The sequence below is a fragment of the Antechinus flavipes genome, chromosome 1, assembly GCF_016432865.1.
Source record: "Antechinus flavipes isolate AdamAnt ecotype Samford, QLD, Australia chromosome 1, AdamAnt_v2, whole genome shotgun sequence".
Lineage (NCBI taxonomy): Eukaryota > Metazoa > Chordata > Mammalia > Dasyuromorphia > Dasyuridae > Antechinus > Antechinus flavipes.
In genome coordinates this window covers 713,111,139-713,134,533 of record NC_067398.1, presented here as the reverse complement: position 1 = coordinate 713,134,533, position 23,395 = coordinate 713,111,139, and the positions used below count along the sequence as shown (strand labels likewise).

General features: G+C 50.4%; 1 protein-coding gene across 1 annotated transcript in view; it reads left to right on the top strand.

The window, feature by feature from the left end:
* The first annotated feature begins 321 nt into the window (after nt 1–321).
* The window catches only part of TTC28 (tetratricopeptide repeat domain 28), a 224,000-nt gene continuing 200,926 nt past the window's right edge, over nt 322–23,395 (top strand). Inside the window, exons 1-3 of the mRNA XM_051973038.1 lie at nt 322–1,449; nt 14,582–14,854; nt 15,850–15,980. Of these exons, the coding sequence (XP_051828998.1) occupies nt 1,416–1,449; nt 14,582–14,854; nt 15,850–15,980 (438 nt within the window). The 5' untranslated portion in view covers nt 322–1,415. The remainder of the gene's footprint in view (nt 1,450–14,581; nt 14,855–15,849; nt 15,981–23,395) is intronic.

The window sequence follows — 23,395 nt, the reverse complement described above, 5'->3', positions numbered from 1 at the left end:
ACCATTAAGGCACATATTGCAATGAATGTCTGTTGGTTACACATAACTTTTTATTCTTTCATTAAAGCAAATTCACAGGTCTGTACTTGGTAACATAACACTTCATTAGCCTAGTTCCTGTTACCATATGTATTAGAAATCACTTAAAGTCGCATGAAAACCATTTTTATGATTCCAAACTTTCTTCTCATTTAGATTTGACCTTCCTCCATCTTCTCTTTCTCTAGTCAATAATATTTTATTTTATTCACTGATGATAATCTTATTTTATAAACCGACTCAGTCAATAGTCTTTAAAATAAAGAATAATAACGGAGATGATTAATTTTGAAGGAAAGTCTATGTTCATTTTATATAATTATAACTTTGTTTTAAATTATTAAACATGAAACACTTCTGTGTGTTATTCTATGTTATTAGGGTTATCTTTAAAAATAAGCATCAATAATACAATTTATCTGGTTAGCCATATCTGGAATGATTTAAAAAGAAAAATCCAGCTCAGTAAGTTTATTGAGTTATGACACTGAGGGAATTTGGAAGAAAGATGACAAGAAAAGGAATTTATTGTATCAATGGAGTACTTATTCATCCTTTCAGCGAGCATTGATTTAGCACCTGGTCGGTATCAGGTGGGCATCGTGCTACATTCTAGTGATACAAAGAAAAAAAAAGAAAAAGGAAGGCAGGGTTCCTGCCTTGAAGGAACTTCCGTTCCAAACCATGACATTAGGGGAAGGGAACAAAGTGGATGTAACATAGATGTGAATACAAATCACATGTGGGGATTTGGGAAGGTGAGGTACCAGGAGCAGCTGAGGAATTCTGGGATGTGGAAGTGAGAAGAAAAAAAAAGTATCTTCCGTGCACGGAACAGGCCGCCGGGCGTGAAGTGAGAGGCCGTGTGGTGTGCACGTGCACAGGGAGGAAAGAAGGGGCCAGAGTCATCCCTGAGCACGTGCTTGCTCTTGTCCGTCTCTCTAGTCTGGTACCCCCAGGGTGGGGGTGATTTTATTTTGGTCTTTGTACCTCCTCTCTGTAGTTGGCAATTGGCAGGTATTTGTTGCATGGAATACGATTTCTAGATCCCAAGTCCTTGAGCTCATCAGAGGGACGAGAGGGATCCACTTGGATACAAAGTGGCCGCCCCGCGGTCTCTGCTCTGGGAAGAAGAACACGCCATCCCTTTCATTCGGCTGAGCTCTTTCTCATCTCGGACGGGTCGGCGATTTGCCGTTTCGTGGCGTCGTCAGTCCTGCTGCTCTCCGGCTTAAAGTATCTCTTCTCTTTTATATTCCCAGGCATACTTCCGACAGGGTGTTGCCCTCCAGTATCTTGGACGCCATGCAGATGCTCTGGCAGCCTTTGCATCAGGCTTGGCCCAGGATCCCAAGAGTCTGCAGCTTCTCGTTGGGATGGTGGAAGCGGCCATGAAATCTCCCATGCGAGGTAAGGCTACGGAAAATACTGAAATAGCAGGGATAGGCCAAAGTCCTGCCTCCAAAGGCCTGTTGGACACTCAGCCCCGGGCAAGAAGTCAGCTTTCCTAAGATCACGTATTCCACGCAAAACAAAGCTGCTATCTGGGATTCCCAGCTAATGAGGCAACCTCAGATGCAGGAAATGGGACCACACACCAGCCTTACCACTGATCTTGGTGCGCTCCCTTCCTCACCAGTAATTCAGTCAGTGTCTAAGGAGTATTTATTTGGTGGGAGCCCTATGGTGGTGTCCCTCCTGTGGCGGCATCCCTCCCGTGGCGGCGTCCCTTCCGTGGTGGCGTCCCTCCCGTGGCAGCTTCCCTCCCATGGCAGTGTCCCTCCCGAGGCGCTGTCCCTCCCGTGGCAGTGGTCCTATCGCTTTTCTACATTCCAGGCAAATCTTCCTGCCACCCTGTCCCTCCCCCAGGCCTGGAGAGCATTTTCCCACTCTCTGCTTCCCACAGCCTTTCTTTTCCAAGGGTCACCTTCATCACTTCAGGCTTCAGGAAGCCTTTTTGGTCCTCCATGTGAAAGTGACCTCTCCTTTCCTATGTGGGAACCCTTTGTTTGGATCTCTCTTGGGCTGTTCCTTATATGCCTCATCTTATGTTCTGTTTATCCTCGTACATATTCTACTTGCCCTAGGAGACTCTGAGCTCCCCAAGGACATGGTTCCATCAAATATTTTTTTACTGTTTTGTTTCCTATCTAACATTGTGCCTTTGCACATCCTTGGAATATATTCCCTTCTCTTTGATTCTTAAAATGCTTAGCTTCCTCCAGCTGAACTCTAAGATACTTCCTACAGAATTTCCCTTTTGAGCTCTCTCTTCCTAATTCCTCCTAGAATTTGCTTTTATGGGTTCTTGATCTTACCCCTAATAGAATATTAATTCAACAAAGGGAAAAACAATTTTGTCTTTGTATTTCTAGGGCCTAGAATATTGCCTGGATAGTACCTCAGGAGCACAAACACACATACACAAGCACATGTGTGTACATCGTTAGGGAGAGGAGAAATTAAAAAATTTTCTATGCTTATTTGCATTTGACTGAAACTTCCCTAAAAATAGTTGACTGAATTTTATTTTTATTTAATTTTTTAAAAATTTTATTCAATTTTAAGGAAATGAATGCATTTTCTTGGGTGTGGGAGGTAGGGATTGATGTTGGTTCATATTGACCCAAAGTATTCTATCCTCAATTAGAAAGGAATTTTCAGCTTTCAAAGGATTAGGAATAACCCCTACAGCTGGGGTTCTTAGCCTTTTTTTTTAATCTGGGAGCCCATTGGTATATCAGTGAAACCCAGGTACTAGTCTTTAGAATATGATTTTTTGGAGGCTATAATCACACTTCATTTTTTAAATAGTATTTTATTTTTTCAAATACATGTAGATAGTTTTCTGCATCCACCTTTGTAAAATCTTGTGTTCCAAATTTTTCTCCCTCTCTCCTTCCCTTCCCTCTCCCCAAGACAGCAAGCAATCTGATATAGATTAAACATGTCCACTTCTTCCAAACATATTTCCAAATTTGTCATGCTGCACGAAAAAAATCTGAGCAAAAGGGGAAAAAACATGAGAAAGAAAAAAAAATCCAACGAAACAAACAACGAAAAAAGGTGAAAATACTATGCTTCAATCTGTGTTCTGTCTCCATGTTTCTCTCTCTGAATGTGGATGATGCTCTCCATGACAAAACCATTGGAATTGGCCTGAATCAGCTCATTGTTTAGAAGAACCACGTCCATAACAGTTGGTTGTCATATAATCTTGTTGCTGTACACAGTGTTCTCTTAGTTCTACTCATTCAATCAGCATCAGTTCATGTAATCTTTCCAGACTTTTCTGAAATCAGATGCTGATTGTTTTTTCTAGAACAATAATATTCCCTAACATTCATAGACCATAACTTATGCAGCCATTCTCCAATTGATGGGCATCCACTCAGTTTCCAGTTTTTTGCCACTACAAAAAGGGCCACCACAAACATTTTTGCACATGTGGTTCCTTTTCCTTTTTTTATGATCTCTTTGGAATATAGACCAGTAGATACCCTGCTGGATCAAAGGAAATGCACAGTTTAATGGCCCTTTGGGCATAATTCCAAATCGCTTCCCAGAATGGTTGGATCAGTCCACAGCTCTTCCAACAACGCATTAATGTCCCAGTTTTCCCACATCCTCTCCCAACCTTTATTATTATTTTTTCTTGTCATCTTAGCCAATCTGAGAGATGTGAAGTAATACCTCGGAATTGTTCTAATTTGCATTTCTCTAATCAATAATGATTTAAAGCAGTTTAGAATTAGATTAGATTAGAAATGTCTTTAATTTCTTCATCTGAAAATTATCTTTTCATATCCTTTGACCAGAATATGATTTTTTAAAGCATAAAGTAAAATGCACAGGATTATAAAAGGAAAGCATTTATATTGAAATATAGTTATCCAAATTTATTAAAAAAGAAACACTCAGGCCTAAGTGGAAACCCACTGCGAAAGCAGTTCTTGGAATAAAATAAAACTAAGGATGAAACTACGATATAGGGATAAGAAGAACAATTGAGTTCCTCACCACCATCCCAAACTTCTCCACAAAATTCTAGAAAACACACCAGATTGTGTTCTGATTAGAAAAAGTGAAAATGAGTCATCTTTCCAGTTGAGGTCAGCATAAGAATCCTATAATAAAGAACTATTATGTGACAGGGATGCTCAATGTGCAATCCCAAAACAAGATATTGATTTTAAAACATCTTCAAGAAAAACCTCAAGAAAAGCTGTATACACCTTGCGGATAAATAGAATCAGAATTATTAGAAGAGATGAATTGAATACAAAAAGAGAACTTAAAATGAGTTTAAAAATCAAATAAGAGCATTAGAGGAAAAAATGGGAGCTATAGAAGAAAGATTTGGAAAGAAAACTAATAACAGTTCAAGAGAGACAAAACCTTGTCTAAGAAAAACAAGTCCTTGTAAATTAACATTGGCCCAATAGAATTTTAACTTCTATTGACTCTATGAGACAAGAAATATTAAATTTTGAAAAAAATAGAAGAAAATGTACGGTATCTTGTAGTAAAAACAAACAAAAAAATCACCTAAAAACAGATTTTAAAAAAGAGAGAATTTAAATATCATTGGACTGCCTGAAAGCTATGATTTAAAAAAGAGAGACTAGACATCATATTTCAAGAGCTCACAAAAGAAAGTGCCCAGATCTTTTAGAAACAATAACATTGATTGGACATGATCTCCAAAAAGAAATATAAAAAATACACTTAATTTAAAAACACAAACAGGAAAATTACATTTTGCTGAAAGATACAATAGACAACAAACTCATATCATTACAAAATATATGTACATCAAATGGCATAACATCTAAACACTTAAAGAAAAAAGATTATAGGGAGAACTGGACAATAAAAAAAATTATAATGTGTTGGAATCTTTACAAACTGTTAAGTCATTAGAGTTGATAGAATAATTATCTAATTTAGCATGGTTCAGTATCATTGATCTGATCTTACAAGGAGTGTTTTGGGCCAGAACCTGAAACAAGGTACTAAGTAGAACTAATTGATACAATGCTTGTGTTCACACCTTTACTCATTGGAGTTCACACATTTGGGAGATTTCAGGGTTTAGTATGAGATATTCGAATTTACACCTCCCTTGAAGCTCTTAGGGCCAGAGAGCATGCTGGGAGATATCCCACAATCCCACTCTCTCATATATAAGAAACAGACATAGGCCCCGAAGGGAGTTCAGCTGAATTAGATTGAGAGGGGAGCGTCAAGTGAGTTCAGCCAGAAGCCCTCTCTCGGAAGAGAGTTACTTCGGAACACTGACTGGGGTCGGAGAGGAGCACACTCTGAGGGGAAGCCCACAAGCCCTCTCTCAGAGGCAAGACAGATTCACCTTTGTGCTGGCTGGGCTGAAGGACAAACCTTTGGATTTGGAGACATTCGGAGGGTGCTCTTGGAACCGAGCAGAGAGTTAGGCCTTTAAGCTAACTGGGCTATATTGGAGACAATAAAAGATCTGAACTTTTATCACCTGGCTGCATTTGGGGTAATTATTGATCTGAACTGAGGCTAAGGCTGCCTCCAGAAAACCTCCCCGAAAAACCTTCTCCCAGAGAGAACCTTCATATTATTTTAAAAGAAGAAAATCACCACAATAATGAGGGAACCCAATTTACCATCCTTGAACTTAGGTAGCTCTAACTAAAAAATAACTAGAATAAAGACATAGAGGATCTACATGGAATTTTTAAAAAGTTAAATGTGATAGAACTTGGCAAAGTTTTCAGTAGAAATAGAAAAAAGCGTACATATTCCTCAGTTGTTTATAGCACTTCACAAAAACTAATCATATATTAGGGCATAAAAGCCTCACAAACAAATGAAGAAAAACAGAAATATTCTATATATTTTTATCTTTATCTTGCTATTGGATCCAGATGGTTCAAGAGGGGAAAGTGAGGCAGGTGACCTTACACAGCCTTCCCTACTTAAATCCAATTCACTTGCATGTTAGGGCACCATTTCCCTGATGTCATAGTCCTCTTCAAGTACAAAGGACAAACAACAACCTCTGTGAGTAGAAATGGTCCATAGATTGGAACTGCTTAGCTGGAAAACTTCCTTCCTCCTTCCTTTCCTCTTTCTTTCCTTCCCTCCTTCCTTGTTTCCTTCCTTCCCTCCTTTTCTTCCTCTCTCCCTCCCTCCCTTCTCTCCTTCCCTCCTTCCAGATTCATTCATTCATTTATTTAGATTTTTTTTTTTTGGAAGTATGAGGAGATTCTTTGCCTCGATTGCTACCTAGCCTTAATCCCTGAATGGGGGCTTCCTCAGTCAGACTGAGACCTGAGTTTAAAAGGGCCAAGGTCTCCCACTGCCTCCGGGGCCGTCTCCAGCCGTCCCGATCCATATCTGGCCACTGGACCCAGATGGCTCTGGAGGGGAGAGGGAGGCGGGTGGCTTTGCTTAGCGCTCCCTCCCATCCGATTCATTGCATGTCAGGACTTTGCCTCCTGGATGCCAGGGTCTTCTTTGAGGTGAAGAATATGACTACTTCAGAGGTAGTAGGGTCTCCCTTCCTGGAGCACATCCCACAGAGGCCAAATAAGCCCTCATCCCATCTGTGGAAGTGATCGAGTTCCCTCCAGAGGAGGGGGCCCATAAGAAAAATGGAACTGAAAAAAAAAAAAAAAAAGTGTAACCCACCATTTTTAGCCTTCTTCTTTTTTGTTTAGTTTGAACTTTTGGTTTCCCAGCTTTTATGGCATTTTCTCCATTTTCTCACCTTCCTGCCACACCAGAAATCTCTTTGCTCACTAAGGTTCCTCTCTTCAACTTGGTCCTTAGAACAGCTTTTCTCCTCCGGCTTTTGCAGCATCTCTCTCGGCTTTTGGAAACGGGGCCAGAGATGCTAGTTAAAGGGAAAGGAAACGATTGGCCAATGTGGACTTTTTGCCTGTGTAGCTGAAGAACTCGGGTTTTTTGCCGTTTTTTTGCTTTTCTTGGAATGACCGCAGGAAGATCTCTTGCTCTCATTTCTCCCATCCATGTTTTGCCCGTGGTCTGCACATCCTTGTTACTCGGTAACTGTTTGTTAATGAAGATGATGGTGCATGGAATTCCACCGGTACAATCATTACTTTGAGATAAGACATTTTCTGTCATTAAAATGCCTTCTCCCATGGGGAGGAGAATAATAATGATCATAATAGTGATGGGACTAGAGCAGATAACAGGAAGGCAGACATCCCCTGTGCCATGTTGCTCCTCCCAGTGTGTCTTTGTGGTACCACCATTAATGCTCTATTTTAAGTGATATTGGATTGCATTTATTATATTACATTATATTATATTTTACTCCCAGTATGATATTTTCAGTTCGGTTGTTTTTCAGTCACGTCCGACTCTTTGTGTGATTCCATCTGGGGTTTTCTTGGCAAAGACACGGGAGTAGTTTGCCATTTCCTCCTCCAGCTCATTCTACAGATAAGGAAACCAAGGCAAAGAGGGGTCAGGCACTGGTCCAGGTTCTCCCAGCTAAAAAGTATCAGAGGCCGGATTTGAACTCAGAAGATGAGTCGTCCTGACTCCAGAACTGGCGCTCTGTGCTCCTGGGCACTCCCTAGCTGCCCTTAATTTAATGTGACATTCTCACGCAGCTGCATCTTACTGCTCTTCTCTTATTTAAAATATCGCAACCCCCAAACTAACTGCCCCTCCATATTGTTGTTTCGTTTAATCATGTGACAGCAGCTTACATTTATAGAAGACTTTGATAAATCAGTGGGAAACCGTGCACCAAGGGCTTGCTATGTAGAAAGCTCCATCCAGGCTGCTGCAGCGTAAGGCCAGACAGTTCTCCAGCTCATCTCGGTCTCATTGAGCCACCCCGCTCCTCCCCAGCTGCCCCCCTGCTCCTCCCCACCTGTCCCCCAGCTGCCCGCCACAGGGACCCGCTTTGGGCCTGGACCTCCATCCACAGGTTTTTCTGAATCTGTGCCCCGGGCCTTGGCAGAGTTGGGAGCCCAGCTGGCTACTCTCTCTGGGCCCTAGCAGTCTCACTTGTCACTCAGCCCTGTCCCCAGGCCATCTCATTCTCTCTCTGACACTGCAGCTTATTCTTCCTTTTCAGAACAAAATTTCCTTTCCTGATCACCTCTCCCTTGTACGGGTCATTGCCTTTCTATTAAAATGTAAGCTTTTTGAGTAAATATTCTGTCACTTTAAATTATCCCCCGCTCTTAGCTGTAGTAGTAAATGCTTCATAAATATCATTCGTTCATTCATTCGTGGACACACAGCTAGCACAAGGCAGAACCCGGATCTGCGAGCCGGCCCTATGGCTTGGAGCTGGAGCCCCGTATTGCCTCGGCCAGCCCTCCTTCACCATCAGTCAGCAAACAGGAGAGGTGGCTGGCGTTTTGGAAGAGAGGAGTCTGGGAGCACCCCTGGTACCAGATCAGGAGGACTGACTAGTTCAATGAAGGGAGTGCTCGATGCTGAGAGAACGGTGAGAGACAAGCAGAGCGCTGGGAGCCCATTTCCCACCCCCAGGATGGCCTGGATGAGTTAGTGTGGATTTCTGGGCCTCCGGCTGTCATTCTGGCCCCCCACATTTTATATAGGCCAGAGGAAGAAAACTACCAAAACCCCCAGCTGCCACAGGTGCTTGTTCCAGGCCCCTAAAGCCTGAAGATTATTTCCCTGTTAAGAGTGCAACTTTTACTTTGAGGCAATTCCCTTGCGCACTAAGAATTGTCAGAATTTTCTTCTGATAATAACAATAATAGGTAGCTTTACATTAGTGCTTTTTAGTTTTAAAAGTTCTTTCTTCATAACATCCTTATTAATAAGACAGGCCGTCTATGTTATTTTTCCATTTTACAAATGAAGAAACTGAGGTTCAGGAGGTTCGGTGCTTCATTCAGGGCCAGAAAGTCCCCAAGAGTCAGAGCCAGGACTCTGTCCTGGGACTCCCTTTCCCTGTGCTCACTAAGTGGCCATACTTTCTCCTGGGTAGTGCTGGGAAATTCGGAGCGGCAGTTCACTCTCACCCTTTTACATGTATTTTTGGGTGCTCAGCAGTTCACTCCAAGGCCTTTGTAGGCTGTCATTGGAGGGGAGGGGGGTCTTTATAATTAAATGTGTTGAATGCACCCAGAACTTGGCTTTCCTACGAAAAAAATACATACCAGTGACACTTAGTTGAAAGATCAGAGTCCAGAGACTGTCCTTGAGCTGCTGCTTTCAGCCCAGCCTCCGACCGACCTTGTGGTCTTGAGACAATCACTGTCCTGTCAGAGCCATGATTTTCTCCCCTAAAAATGAGGCATGTGGCCCGGCTGATCCGGAGGGAAGTTTATCTCAGAAAGAACGGGCATTTCAGGGGTTGGGACCCCCAGTGCTAAGAGCTCTGGGGAGCTCTGAGAAGGGAGCAAGACCCTGAGACCACAGGGGAAGGGTCTCCCCGGCTGTCCCTGCTCGGCTCTGGGTGCTGTGTTTGAGGAAGGACCATGACAGGCTGGGGCGTTCATGGGCCACAAGGGCGAGGAAGGAGCTGGAATTCATGTCCTGAGGGGATCCACGGAAACCTGCAGATAGAAGAGCCGGGGAGGACGTGAGAGCTTTGATGGGAAGAGGACTTGGAGAGAACAGGGGCAGGAGCAATGGGCTGAGCATTGAGGGCAGCTCCCAGTGGCTCCGGTCCTAGGAGTCAGTGAGTTCTCCCTCCCTCAGGGTCATCAGCCAAGGCTGGGCATTCCACAGGCCCATGGAAAGACAATGAATTTGGAACAAAGAGCTGGCATGTGAATCCTGGTTCTGCTGCCTCCTGATTATGTGACTGGGGCATGTCACCTCATTCTTCAGACATTGGTGTCCACAAACCATCCAGTAATGAGATTGGATTAAGTGGTCCCTGAGCTATCCAGCTCCCCTTCTTGGCTCCTGTGCCCACCCTGCTCTCCCTCTGGGTACCTGTGGCCCTGAGGTCCCACTCTGGGCTCCTGTGGCCCCTGAAGCCCATCCTGCTTTCCTTCTGGGTACCTGTGACCCTGAGGTCCCACTCTGGGTTCTTGTAGTCCCTGAAGCCCATCCTGCTCCCCTTCTGCACTCCTGTGGCCCTTGAAGTCCCCTCTGGACTCCTGTGGTTCCTGAGGCCCTTTCTGATCCAGAGAATCTGTGATTCTGATCCTGTTTGGATGGTCCATCAGAATTGCCCCATCCTTATTCCTATGGGATCCTCCAGCTTCTGCTTTGAATCCTCCAGGGGGATTTCACTCTGTTGGGGAAGCTCTGGGCTCTTCTGCCTGTACGTGAGCCTATTAATTGGACCTCGCCACAGAGGTCCTGGGCATCAGGTGCTCATGGGCCTGCCCGTGATGTCAAAGTGCTCTTTGTTCGCTCTGCAGAAATCTGACTGAAGGAAGAAGCACTCCGACCTTGGTCAATTTGGGGGTCGCCATGGTAACCAGACTTGGGAGAGAGCTGCTGGGTCCAGAAGTGAGACTTGAAGTCATACGTTGTGACAGCTGCGTTTTAGCCCAGTCCATTTGGCCAGCGACCTTTGGTGCGGCACCGAGGAGCAGCCAGTCGGAGCCTTTTCTAGGGAAGGGCTAGGCGTGGCTTAGCAGAAGAGCCCGAGGGAGGAGGGGAAAAGGCTGGGGACATCTTGTGCAGCCATTTGGATGTGGAAGAGGAGTCCTTCAATCCAGCCCCTCCTGCTGGGCAGCACAGAGCGTGGCCCCCGTCATCAGCCCCAGAACCAGGATTCGACCCAGGCCTTATAACTGCACAGCTAGAACCCCCCTTTCTGGTCTCTCCTCCTCTTATAGCTCCTGAGAGGAAAGGTGGCGCCCACAAGCCAGGGGCCCCGAGCCATCTTACGGGTGCTGGGACCTGACCCCTGATCCTTCCCCAGCTGTTCTTGTGGCTGCCCCACCAACCCTCGTGGAGAAACAGCCTCTCCCCCTGCTGTTGTCCTTCTGATTTCTAGCTTGTAGCCTTTCCAAATGATGCTTTAAAATAGAGTTGTGAAGAAGAATAGATATATTTATATATGGCAGACATATCATCTTGTCATAAACTGTGACATGCTTATAATAAGCAGCTCTCTCTGTTTTTATGGATTTGCAAATATTGTACTTTTTATATCTGAGTCTGCTGCAGAGAAGCCGAGCCTGGGACAGGGTGTCGGCGTGGCGAGTGAGGAAGGCAGCAGTTTGGGGCCGAGAGGCTGCCTCCCCACTCCCCTCCTCCGGCATAGAATGTCAGAGCTGTTAAGGATCTTAGAACACAGAACAAGAGAAATTGAGCTAGAAATAGCTCTAGAGGAAAATGTAGTGGCTTTTTTCTCCCTGTATTCAAGTGTCTTTCCCCTGTATTTGATGATCTTTCTCCTGGTTGCTTGCAGAACGTGGCATTTGTCATCAGAATTGTTCAATTTGACCAGTGTGGGTTGGAGTTTGCGGCACTCGGCTTTTTTCTTTTTCTTCTGCAGGCAATCTGCGGGTTCTTTCTACTGCAGTTTGTTTTCTGTGTTCTGAAATTCTGGACAGCTTTATTAAAAATATTTCTTGCATCACGATAAGTTTCTTCGAGTCGTATTCTTCCGAGAGCAAGTTATTTCTTTGGATGCCATCTTTAGAATATATTTTGCCTGTAAGGAGATCATGTTTTCTTTTAACATTATTGCTTGTCGCTTCTCTTTTTCCAGCTGTCCTTCTGTGTGTCTGCCTTTCCAATCAGTAATCTTCTCTTTTGTTTCTTTGCCACCATGGATCTGAGTTTTTCTCGTCTGCCAATTATTTCTGCTGTGCCGGCAGTAAATTCCACTCTCCCGATGTTTGTTTCTCTTTTAAACCATTCAGGAACATCCCGCTAGGGTTCCATGCTCTCTTGGGAATCCACAGCATCTTCCACTTCTTCAAGTGTTAATTCGTTTTCCTTTGTCTTGAAATATTTATTCATGGCTATCTGGACTCTTTTAGTTGATCTGGAGGCCATATTGCCTTTTGTTATTAAATGTCCCCATTGGTTTATCTGCTCATGCTCAACGTCTTTGAACGCTTCGGTAATTGGACTCCCCCCTTCTCTCTCTCATATCCCCCTGTCACTCACTCTCTGACTGACTTGACTGTGGCTTTCCCGGAGGCCGGACCTCGAAGCCCCCTCAGCTTCCTCCCACCGGGGGGAGTTTCTCTCTCTCAGGTCTCGGCCCTTCCCCAGATGATTTCTGGGGGGACAGAAGTGGCCCCAGCTGGAGGCTTGGTGGAGGACCGCACTACCTACCCCTCACCTTGCCCTAATTCGTTCCTTCTCTCTGCGCTTGATTGAGTTTCATAGCCCAGGAAGCGCTGTGCTGCTGTCTCAGTTTGAGCCAGCTCCAGCCTTTTAGTCTTCTGGAGGCTGCTGGAGGAAGTGAGGGTAGACTTGGGTCAGCTTGGGCAGCCACGGATGGGACCATGGTGGGCAGTTGGGAAGGGGGCTCAGTGGTTAGGGGTTGGCTGGACTGCTGTTACTTCAAGTGTTGCCTCATTAGGATTTTAGCTGTCCTAGATGGCAACAATTAAAGTTACTGTGTATCTCGTTCCTAATTCTGATTTTGGAGGGGTTTGGAGGGGTTGGAAGGGTCAGAGGGAAGGTCTTCACGGGGACATGACCCAATCATTGTTCCCTCACCTTTGCAGGTCTGGAACCTGAGCCTCACAAGGGCGATGGGGATGTCCCAGGATCCCTCAGCTAGTTCTAGAGTTGCAGAGATCTCAGTGTCCAGCTGGGCCACGCCCTCTATAAATTAGAGCTCAAAAGCAATCCTTCTGCCTTTGTTTGGAAATCTCCAATGAGGGGAAACAGGCTTCCTCCTGAAGCCGCCCCTTGGTTGAGCGCCCGCTTTGGTGCTCCTGGAGCAGGTCCTCCCCATTCTGGCCCCTAGTTCCGGGCTGGGGCCGCCTGAAGTTCCGAATCAGCGCGCTCGTCATCAGTTTTCTCAGGCGTGTTCTTTGTTGTATTTTCTATACGCTAGCTTTATTCTGCTGACTTCCATGATCTAGCATGTGCGTGATACTGTCTCCCAGAGACTCATGTCCCAGGATCGTTGTGGCTGACGCTTCTCATCCCTTCTTGCCTCCCACAGGACTTGGTTTTGGATCCCAGGAATTTCCTCCTCTTGTGTCTTGTCTCCTTACTGAAATCTGAGTCCTTTGAGGGCAGGGATTTATCTTCCCTAGCCTTTGGATCTCCTCGAGAGCCTCTAGCAGCCTTTGTAAATCAGAGGTGCTTAATACATATTTTCTGAATGCAATTATTAAATGTCTCTTGTGTGCAGATTCCCTGGTTTCTGCTAATTGACTCACGTTATCCAGTTGTACAAAGCGGAGCTCGGGAGCTGCTTTCCCTTTTGCTTCTGGAAAGTTTGAGGATTCTTCTGGAATCACTGTTCTTCATTTACTCAAAATCCAGATTCATATATTTCGATAGATCCAGATCCATATTTTTCCCTGTTCACCCATTATCTGCCCTTTTTATTTTTTTTTCCTTTGCTGAGGCCATTGGGGTTAAGTGACTTGCCCAGGGTCACAGCTAGGAAGTGTTAAGTGTCTGAGGCTGGATTTGAACTCAGGTCCTCCTGACTTTGGGGCTGGTGCTCTATCCACTATAGTGCCCCCTAGCTGCCCCACATTATTTGCTTTTATTCTTCTTCTTGTCTCTATCTCTCTCACACATTCTTTCCTTTTCTTGCTTTTTTTCACATGAGAAAGCTCAGTGCCGGTGGTTCCCAAGCATGAAGCCTTAAGATAAGTCTCTATGCGTCTGAGCCTCAGTCTGTTTATCTCTGAAATGCAAATAATATTTTCACATACGTTTTCACGTTTTTACAATGTTAGCGTGGGTTCATGGGAAATGTTCTTTATATGTGGTCTCCCTGGGGTATTTCCATAGATGTACCTGAATATGGCCCTGCACACACGTAGCTTCTGTCCCGTGAGGGCACCGGGGGGATATACGTGGCTCTTCAAGGGGTGTTTGTGTTAGGGAGCAGCGGGGATTCGGGGGGAGCTTCTGCCTTATGGAGGGCATGGGTGGCCGGGAGAAGGGTTGGGCTCGAGGTCGCGGGCACATTCGTCGATATTTATGTCTGGGAACCTCCCGGCCCAAGTGGGGATGGGCCTTCCCCCCGCCCAGAGCCTCCAGCTCCCAGGAGCCTGCGAGGCAGCCCTGACTCCTCATCCTTTCCTGCCTTGCCCATGCCCTCTGGGGTTTAGCCAGATTCGATCTTGCCCTTCCCAAGGCCTTGTCTGGGTTCTCTCCGCTTCCCACTTCTGCTGAGAGTCTCCAGCTCTCTTCTTCCTCCCCTTTCCAGACACCGCCATCCTTGGGGTCTCCCTCCTCTGGGCCACACAGGGCAGGAGCCGTAGTCCCTTCAGCTGCAGGGAGCCCCTCGGGGGCTGTGGGACGAGGACCTGACCCACAGCAGGCCTTTCTTTGGGAGGGCCCTTGCCAGGGTGGGCGGGGGCTCTGGGGGCCGCTGCCGCTTATCTCTGATCCCCTCCGTCCTTTCCCTTTTCAGAGTCCCTCGAGCCCACCTACCAGCAGCTTCAGAAGATGAAACTGGACAAGAGCCCCTTCGTGGTGGTGTCGGTGGTCGGCCAGGAGCTGCTGACGGCCGGCCATCACGGTGCCTCCGTGGTGGTCCTGGAAGCCGCCCTCAAGATCGGCACGTGCAGCCTGAAGCTCAGGGGCTCCGTGTTCTCCGCCCTGAGCAGCGCCTACTGGTCCCTGGGCAACACAGAGAAAAGCACTGGCTATATGCAACAGGATCTGGATGTGGCCAAGACCTTAGGTACGGCCCCAGGAACCTCAGGGGCTGGCGGGACCTTCATCCATCGGCCCTTGTTGGGGCCCACCCTGTGGCCCGCCGAGCACTTGGGGGACCTTGGCTCACCTGCGGGACTGTGGTTTCTCGTGCGGCCCACCAGGGGTCTTGGAAGATGGAGGGGCTGGGGAACTCTCTATTCTTCTTGGGGGCTGAGGGCAAGAATTAAAAAACGTTGGTGAGAGGAGGGCCTTTTGTCCCATCTCACTCCTCCCCACCTGGCTGGCGCAGTGTGGGCAGCTGGGCAGAGGACGACATTGCCGTGGGTTTTGACCCCTCGGGCCTCCCAGTTTCTGAGCCCTGCGGCTACAGGGGGCCAGGTCTCTGTCCAGACTTTCTGTTCAGAGAACATGACGAGGGGGCGGGTATCTGTCTGTTAGGGAAACGTCCCCGGGACCATGAGCTGCGTGTCCTGAGCGGGGTTCTGCTGGGTTTGGGCGCCGGGCTGGGGCTGCTTGTGCCAGTCTGTGTCTGTTGGGCTCTGCCCCCCTTGGAGGCATCACAGCCATGGGCTGATGCCCGAGACCTCCACTTTAGCAAACATTATGTGCCTACTGCATGCAAGGCTTTGGATCGAGCTGCATTTTGTAGAACCTCAGTCCCAAATCAGGACCGAGAGGGATCCAAGGCCTAAAGGCGCCTGCTGGCTCCCCGCTCAGGGTGAAGGGTTGTGGGCGAAGCGGCGAGGAGGCCCATGAGCGTCCGGCTCGTGGTGAGGGGTTTAACCTCTCGTTTCCGGGAGCCTCGGCCCCGCGCTCTGCCGTGCCCTGTGGTCCTTGGGGCCGAAGTTCCTCATCCGGGGTGGACTTCTGTGCCCTTTCTGGCCTGGGTCCTGGAAAAAAATCCTTCTCCTGAGGGAGAGTGAGCCAGGGCTTAGAATCTGCGGAAGAAACGGGCGTTTCTTTCCTTGGGAGGCCCCTCCACGTGGTCCTCACCAGCTCTCCGTTTGCTTCTCTGCCCAGGTGACCAGACGGGCGAATGCCGGGCTCACGGCAATTTGGGCTCGGCATTCTTCTCCAAAGGAAACTACCGGGAGGCCCTCACGAACCACAGACACCAGCTGGTGCTGGCCATGAAGCTCAAGGACCGAGAGGTAGGATCGATGAGCTGGGGGTCACAGCGGACCCCGCTCCCCGTGGGGGCAGTCGGGCCGTTCTTTCCTCTGACCGTATCTGCGTCTCTTTGGGGGTCACCGCGCTGGGGTTGGGGATGGAGGCGGCTTCACTTCAGCAGAGCCTGGCGGCTCCTTCGGGCTTTGTCCAACCCTGCGGAGGGTGAGGCCCTGGTCGTCTCGGAGCCGAGGAGTCTGTGAGGGAATCGCAGTGGGTATGACGGCGTCTGTGATGGGCAGAGGCGCGCGGGTGGCATGGGAAGGCACCGCGGGTCACGGTGCGGGCACAGGAGCGTCACAGGCAGCGATGTTCTCGGAGCTCATTCCGCACCTTCTATCAGTGCCGCGATTTCCAGGCGTACCTTAGTGATTGCTTAATCCCGGCTGTTCTGCACTGGAGGCGCCGTCAGCCACAAAGTCTCTGCGTGAGGTTCTGAGTCAGGCCCCCGGCCCTCGCGGAGCCCTTGTTCAACTTTTTGGGTAAATGGCAGTTGGTTAGAAACGGCCAATCAGGAAGCAGGCGGGAGAAGCACAGTGACACACTAATGGGGTTTGCCGGGTGTCGGGGAGAGGAGAGATGTGAAAAGCCGAGGCAAGGACCCCAAGCGTGTGGGCGGTGGTCACTGAGTCTGGCCGGAGCAAGGTCCGGCCCCGTGATAGCCATGGAAACCACCACTCACCCGCAGCATTGGGCAAGAAGAGGGTGTGTGTGTGTGTGTGTGTGTGTGTGTGTGTGTGTGTGTGATTAAAATATAGTAAAAAAGTCTCGGTGAAAGTGTGAAGCTCACAGGCTGAGCTCCGTTCCTAACTCACGTGCAGCTGATCCCATGAAAATATCCGACAAATAAGATGTTGATCTATTATTAGAACTTCAGCTCATGGATCTCCCCTGAGGTTGGTGAATGGAGCTATGCCCCGATAACTGGCAAAGTATCAGTGGAGCAGTTGGTATTTTTTAAAAAGAAAGAACCGTCATTGATTTTCTTTTCTCCTCCTAGTGGAGCATTTCATCCCGGCCAGTGTTATCTCGGCTTTGCAAAGCTCGGCCTCTGTGCATTTTCAGCAAATCAGTGAAGTCTAAGGACCAGAGGGGACCCTGCAGGGTCATTGGGCCGTTTCCTCCCTCCCGATCAGCCGGGCTGATGCGTTGCCAAGTCAGGTTTTAGAGACATAGAGGAAGGACATTTTAACAAGGCCCTCTCCGGGAAGGACCTTGGGCTCTCTGTTTTGGGCACCTGTAAGGTTGGTTGAGCACATTTCCCTTTCTCTGTTCCGCGGGAAGCCGGAGAGCAGCCGGCTGCCATTTTCCAAGATTTGGGGCTCCATTCTGAAAAAATGCCAGGGGGTCTTCTCAGAGGTTCCTGTGACTGAAACTTGAGTCACCTTGGCCGCTCTCCTCGGGGGAATTCCCTTTCTCTGGTCCTCTGATGGTGGAAAGCCTTGGTCCGTGCCCGGGACTGCGGCGTGCTTCCAAAGGCCTGCGCCCCAGCTCTGCCATGTGGGGTCTCCCTGGCCTGCAGGCCTCGCTCCCAGAGGGCCGCCGTGCTGCTGTATCTCTTGCTGTTTAAGGGAATCCTTTAGTTCCCAGCTTCTAACCTATGGGTCCTGACTCCCTGTGGGGTTTGGTAGCAATATGGGGTCATGAAATGAAGATTTATTATCAGTGAATGTTTGATTTGCAACCAGTTTGATGTGCACATTTGGGGTCATGTAAAAATGGTCTGGAGGGAAAGGATCGCGACGGGAAGAGCCAGGGAAGCCCTGCTGTGGGTGCCGGGTGTGTCCCGAATAGCACCATGGGGCCTCCCGGGATTCGGCTGGTTCCTGTCCTGACTGTGGGTCCTCTGCTGGAACCATCCAGGACACACGTTTATGTGCTGATCCTAGTTTTGTTTCCCCAAATCTTTGAGGTGATCTTTGAGGGCTGAGCTTTTTCTCCCAGAGCCTCCCCAACAGCCTGGACTTCCTGCCTCAGTTTATATGAACAGGCCATCCAGGAGAGGCCCGCCGTGGGCAGTGGGGCCAGAAAGACTTGGGGGCGTCCACGAGGAAGAACAGGACAGGTCAGTTTGTCCTTCACTGCCGGGCCCTCTGCGCCCTCCATGGGTAACATTATGGGCCCCGCAGCCCGTGCAGGAAGCTCTTGCCCATGTTATGCACGTGCCCACGACTGAAGGGTGCCCATGGTCTAAAGGGCACACATGTTGTTGGGACTGATGACTGTCAGCACCAGGAGCTTGAGGGCAGAGAATCCTGAGCCGCCGGAGCCAAGGTCCAGCTGTGGCATCATATGGAAGGAAGGGCTGCGCGCCAGAGCATGTTTGTACCCATGCAGCCCAGGGCACCAGGCCCCCCTCCTCTGCCTCTCCCTGGGGCTCTCAGGTCAGCATGTGACCCAGGGCAGAGAGCTCGGATCTGGGCCCAATGCCGGCCTTTCTGGTCATCCTCGGCCGGGTCCTCTCCCTGGCCCCACGGGTGCTTTCTTGGCAGGGGGTTGGCCATGTTCTTCTCCAGCTCATTTTACAGATGTGGAAACCGAGGGAAACTGGCTTAAAGGACCTGCCCCGGGTCACCCAGCTAGATCCGAACTCGGGCCCCGCCGATTCCAGGCCCGGCGCTCTCCCCGCCATACTGCCTCGTTGCCCTGGATGCTCCATTCACTCGGCTGTTCTTCAGCAGACCCTGTTTCCTTACAGCTTCCTCTGCGAACATGAGAGACGCTCAGATGGGCAAAACCGACAGAAAACAAACACTGAACGTCAGGGGAGCTGCAGGCCCGGGCGCGGGCGCACTTCTGCCAGGCCTGAGAAAGCCCATCTGCCTCGGAAAGATCGGAGACTGTGCTAAAAACGCCGGGTCGCCTTTCATCCGGCAACGGGAGCGGTCCAAGACAGAGGCAAAGGCCTCCTGCCGAGCAAAAGGCTTAGAAAAGCAGGTCCAGAGTCACGGGGGTGGGGTGAGGGGGAGGTCCATCATCAGGGAGCAAAGTTCCCTGGCTCTGGGACAGTGAGGAAGGATGAAGCACTCAGGACGATCCTCAGGGCACAAAGGAGAGCAGGGGCGGGAGCTGGGACAGGTGGGAGCTGGGACGGGCGGGAGCTGGGACGGGGGTTCCCGACCTTCCTGGGGAAACAGAGACGCAACGGGCCGGGGGCAGTGCTGAGTTCTGTGCCTGCCCCTGCTGACGGGGACAGAGGAAGCTGGGGGGACACTGCAGGAGGTGACAGCTCGGTGAAAAAGGAAAGGAGAAGAGGAGTGGGAGAGGAGAGGGAAGGAGGAGAGGGGAGAGAAGGAAGGAGGAGGAGGGAAGGAGAGGGGAGAAGAGGAGCCTAAGATCAGGGAGCCCCTCCATAGCACCCCCAGTGAAAGCGCTGGCCTGGAGGACCCCCGAGGAGGCCCCTCCTCAGTCCGAGTGAGGGATCCGTCTGTGCCGCTGGAAAGTCTCCGTAGAGCCTGGAAGCTTTTTCTCCTTTCCCTCCTTCTTTGCTCCCACGCTGCTTCCTGCTTAGTCCTTTCTGACTTTAAAGCCAGTGTCATATGAACCTTCTGGGAGTCGGCCATAGTTGTCCACAGTCATGAAGGGCTGGTCATTGGAGGTCAAGGTTACTTGAAGGACGGTAGTTCCATTAGAGTGGGGGTGGGGCTCCTCCCGCAGCCCTTTTCTCTGTGGTGAGTGCTCACAATGAGCTAGACCCATGTTACAGACGGGAAAGGTGAGGCAGGCAGAGGAGAAGTGACTCTGAGGCAGGATTTGGACTAAGGTCGTCTTAACCTGGGCCCTCACACTTCCTCCCTTCTCGCTTGGCTGCCATTAGAAACTGCCCCTGAAATTGTGCAGCGGGAGCGCGCTCCTTGTCCTTGCGTCCCTCCCATTTCCTCATGAGAAGCACTGGATTTGGAGCTGGGGTCCTGTGTTCAAATTCTGACTTGTACCTCCGTCTCTTGGCGTTCCAAACTTGGTGGGTGGTCAGTGGCTCAGTGGCCAGAGCAGTAAGCTGGGGTCGAGATGGCCTGGGCCCGGCCCTGACCTCACACCTGCGAACTTGTGACCCTGAGCAAGCTCCCACCTCCGTGTTCTCAGCTGTAAAATGGGGATAACTGTATAACGACCCAGGGTCATGGTGGGGGGCAAATGAGGGAAGATGTAAAGCACCAGGCCTTGAGTGCCGTGAGAACCGGGTACGCTCCATATGGCTGCGGCGGCTGCGGCTGCTGTGTCTCTGTTCCCACCACCACCACTACTACTACCAGCACTACTACTATGTCTACACTGTTACTCCCACCACCACCACTACTACTACCAGTACTACTACTATGTCTACACTGTTACTCCCACCACCAGTACTACTACCACCAGCACTACTACTATGTCTACACTGTTACTCCCACCACTAGCACTACTGCTATGTCTACACTGTTACTCCCACCACCAGCACTACTACTATGTCTACACTGTTACTCCCACCACTAGCACTACTGCTATGTCTACACTGTTACTCCCACCACCAGCACTACTACTATGTCTACACTGTTACTCCCACCACCAGCACTACTGCTATGTCTACACTGTTACTCCCACTACCAGCACTACTACCACCACTACTACTACCAGTACTACTATGTCTACACTGTTACTCCCACTACCAGCACTACTACCACCACTACTACTAGCAGTACTACTATGTCTACACTGTTACTCCCACCACTAGCATTACTGCTATGTCTACACTGTTACTCCCACCACCGGCACTACTACTATGTCTACACTGTTACTCCCACCACCAGCACTACTACTATGTCTACACTGTTACTCCCACTACCAGCACTACTACCACCACTACTACTACCAGTACTACTATGTCTACACTGTTACTCCCACTACCAGCACTACTACCACCACTACTACTACCAGTACTACTATGTCTACACTGTTACTCCCACCACCATCACTACTACCACCGGCACTACTGCTATGTCTACACTGTTACTCCCACCACTAGCACTACTGCTATGTCTACACTGTTACTCCCACCACCAGCACTACTACCACCAGTACTACTATGTCTACACTGTTACTCTCACCACCATCACTACTACCACCGGCACTACTACTATGTTTACACTGTTACTCCCACCACTAGCACTATTGCTATGTCTACACTGTTACTCCCCCCACCAGCACTACTATCACCGGCACTACTACCACTACCATTTCTTGCGTGTCCTTGAACAAGCCAGTGAAGGAAGCGCTCCCTAGCTCATGGCGTGTAATGCCCTGGAGGAGGGGAGGATCCATTTTACAGACGAGGAGGCCCCGGCTCTGTGACTGACGCCGGCCGAGGCAGTGAGTGAGGAGGGGCCCAGGGGCGCAGAGATCTGGACGGGGCTGGAGGCCGACTCCCCAGCCTTCTTAGATCTCCGTTACATCCCCTAGTGCCAGTGGAGAGACTTCGGGTTACCTGGGGGCGGTTTCTTTTGATCCCATTAATGCCCCAAATCTTTAATAATGAAACCTGATCTCTAGGACTTAGGAGAAAGGCCTCCCTCCCGACGGCCCCAAATGGATCCTACATCTGGCTTCTTAATTAGCCGTTATGGACAAAAATGGCTTCTTGGGTTTGGGAGCGAGCCGAGCTCCTGGATTTCCTGGAGGATGTAACTGCAGGAAATTAATTTGACGCTTTCTGATGACATCATCCCGACCACAGCGCTTCCTCCAAACACAAAGCTGTTTTTCTTGGCCCGCTGTGCAGACATTTTTATGTCGTGTATATTATTCTAAAGCTTGCGATTGCCCTGATGTGAATTCCACGCCGGTCTGTGGGAGCGGCTGTAATGAGGTCATTGTTAGACTTCCAGGAGGAGGAGAGGTGGGGTTAAAAGGTAAGAACGTGCCTTTGTCCCCGAGGCCGAGTGCTCCCAGGGAGCACCGGCTTCCGAAGCCTTCCCAGCGCCCGGTGCGTCAGGCTCCCGGGAGACCAATGGGATTGTCAGCGAGCGGCGCGCGCCGACAGGGCCTCGGTGGGAGAGACCGTCAGTAACGCTGCCGGGCCGGGCTTATGGCCTGTGTCCTCCGTCTCATAAATCGGGTGACCGGCACCTTTGGGGGCTGCCGCGAGGACACAAGCCTTTCCTCCTGCAGTGCGGCGGCGCCGGGAGGCGGGAGGAGGGAGCCCGCGCCTCTGGCCTCTGAGTGACCGGCAGGCCCCAGCGAGGAGCAGTGGGGAGAGACGGGGCGGAGGGAGCGGGCGGGGTCCGGGGCCCCCGGAGGTGGCAGCGCCTCACCAGGGGGCGCTCTCTGGCTATGCGCAGCAAGGCCCCGGGTTTGGGGTCCCTTACCTCATGTAAACCCCGCCCCAAAGGCTGCCCCACCCCGGAAGGCTGCCCCGCCCCTGCCTCCGGCACGTGCCTCGGTGGTGCGGCGATGTCCCCGTGGCGTCTCCCTCACCAGCCCGGAGTCCTTCCGGAGTCCGCACCTGCCCTCGGCCTGGCCCAGGGTCGGAGTCGGAGGAGCGCTTGGTGACTGCTGTGGGAGGAGCCCGCGGGGGCCCGAGAGCCAGAGCTGGGCCGGGAGGCCCCGCCCCCGCCGCCCTGCCCCCACCCGGTCCTGCACCTGGTGAGCCTGTGCTGGCTGCCGGGAACCCGAGAGAAAAGGAAACGGGGCCTTGGGTTCCTTTAGGAGAGAGAAGGATGATGGGAGGAGCCCCAGGGAGATTCCCAGGGAAAGGCAGCCCCCAGGCCCAGGGGGGACAGGATGGGGCTGCAGGGGCCTGTGACCCTTCATAGCTTAACCCCTTGGGAGCCCGTGAGGGGCTTACACAGCACTTGGAGCCTGGCAAAATGCCTCACCAGCAGGATCCCACTTGGGCCCCCCCATCCCCCTTTTACAGGCGAGGAGGCCGAGGCTGGCGGGTGAGGCGTCTCGTCTGGGGTCTCACGGCCACCAAGTGTCCGCGGCCAGAGAGGAATCGGGCTCTTCCTGACCTTTAATCGCGGCTGTACTCCCAGAGACCGAGCACCGAGGGCAGGGGAGGGAGAGAAGCCGAGGCCGGTCCTGGCCACGTAGTGAGACTGAGAGGGTGCCCGGAGCTGGCGCCGCCAACCTCCTCGGTGCCGGGCCCAGGGCCGAGCTCGGGCCACAGGCTGGCAGAGACCGGGCAGGTGACCTTGGGGAGAAGGCGCTGGGGAGAGGGGGACCAGGAGGGCAGCGCACCCTCTGCGGCTTGGGGGTGTCACCAGGCACCCCAAGCATGTCAGTGCACAAAGAGCAAAACTGGGCCGGATGAGAAGGGGCAGCAGCTGGGGACGGGCCCTTGGGAAGCCCCCGTGAGGGGCCAGATGCCCGGAGAGCCTGGTGCCCTTTTGTTTTGCTCATTTTCAAGGATGGAAGACATTTG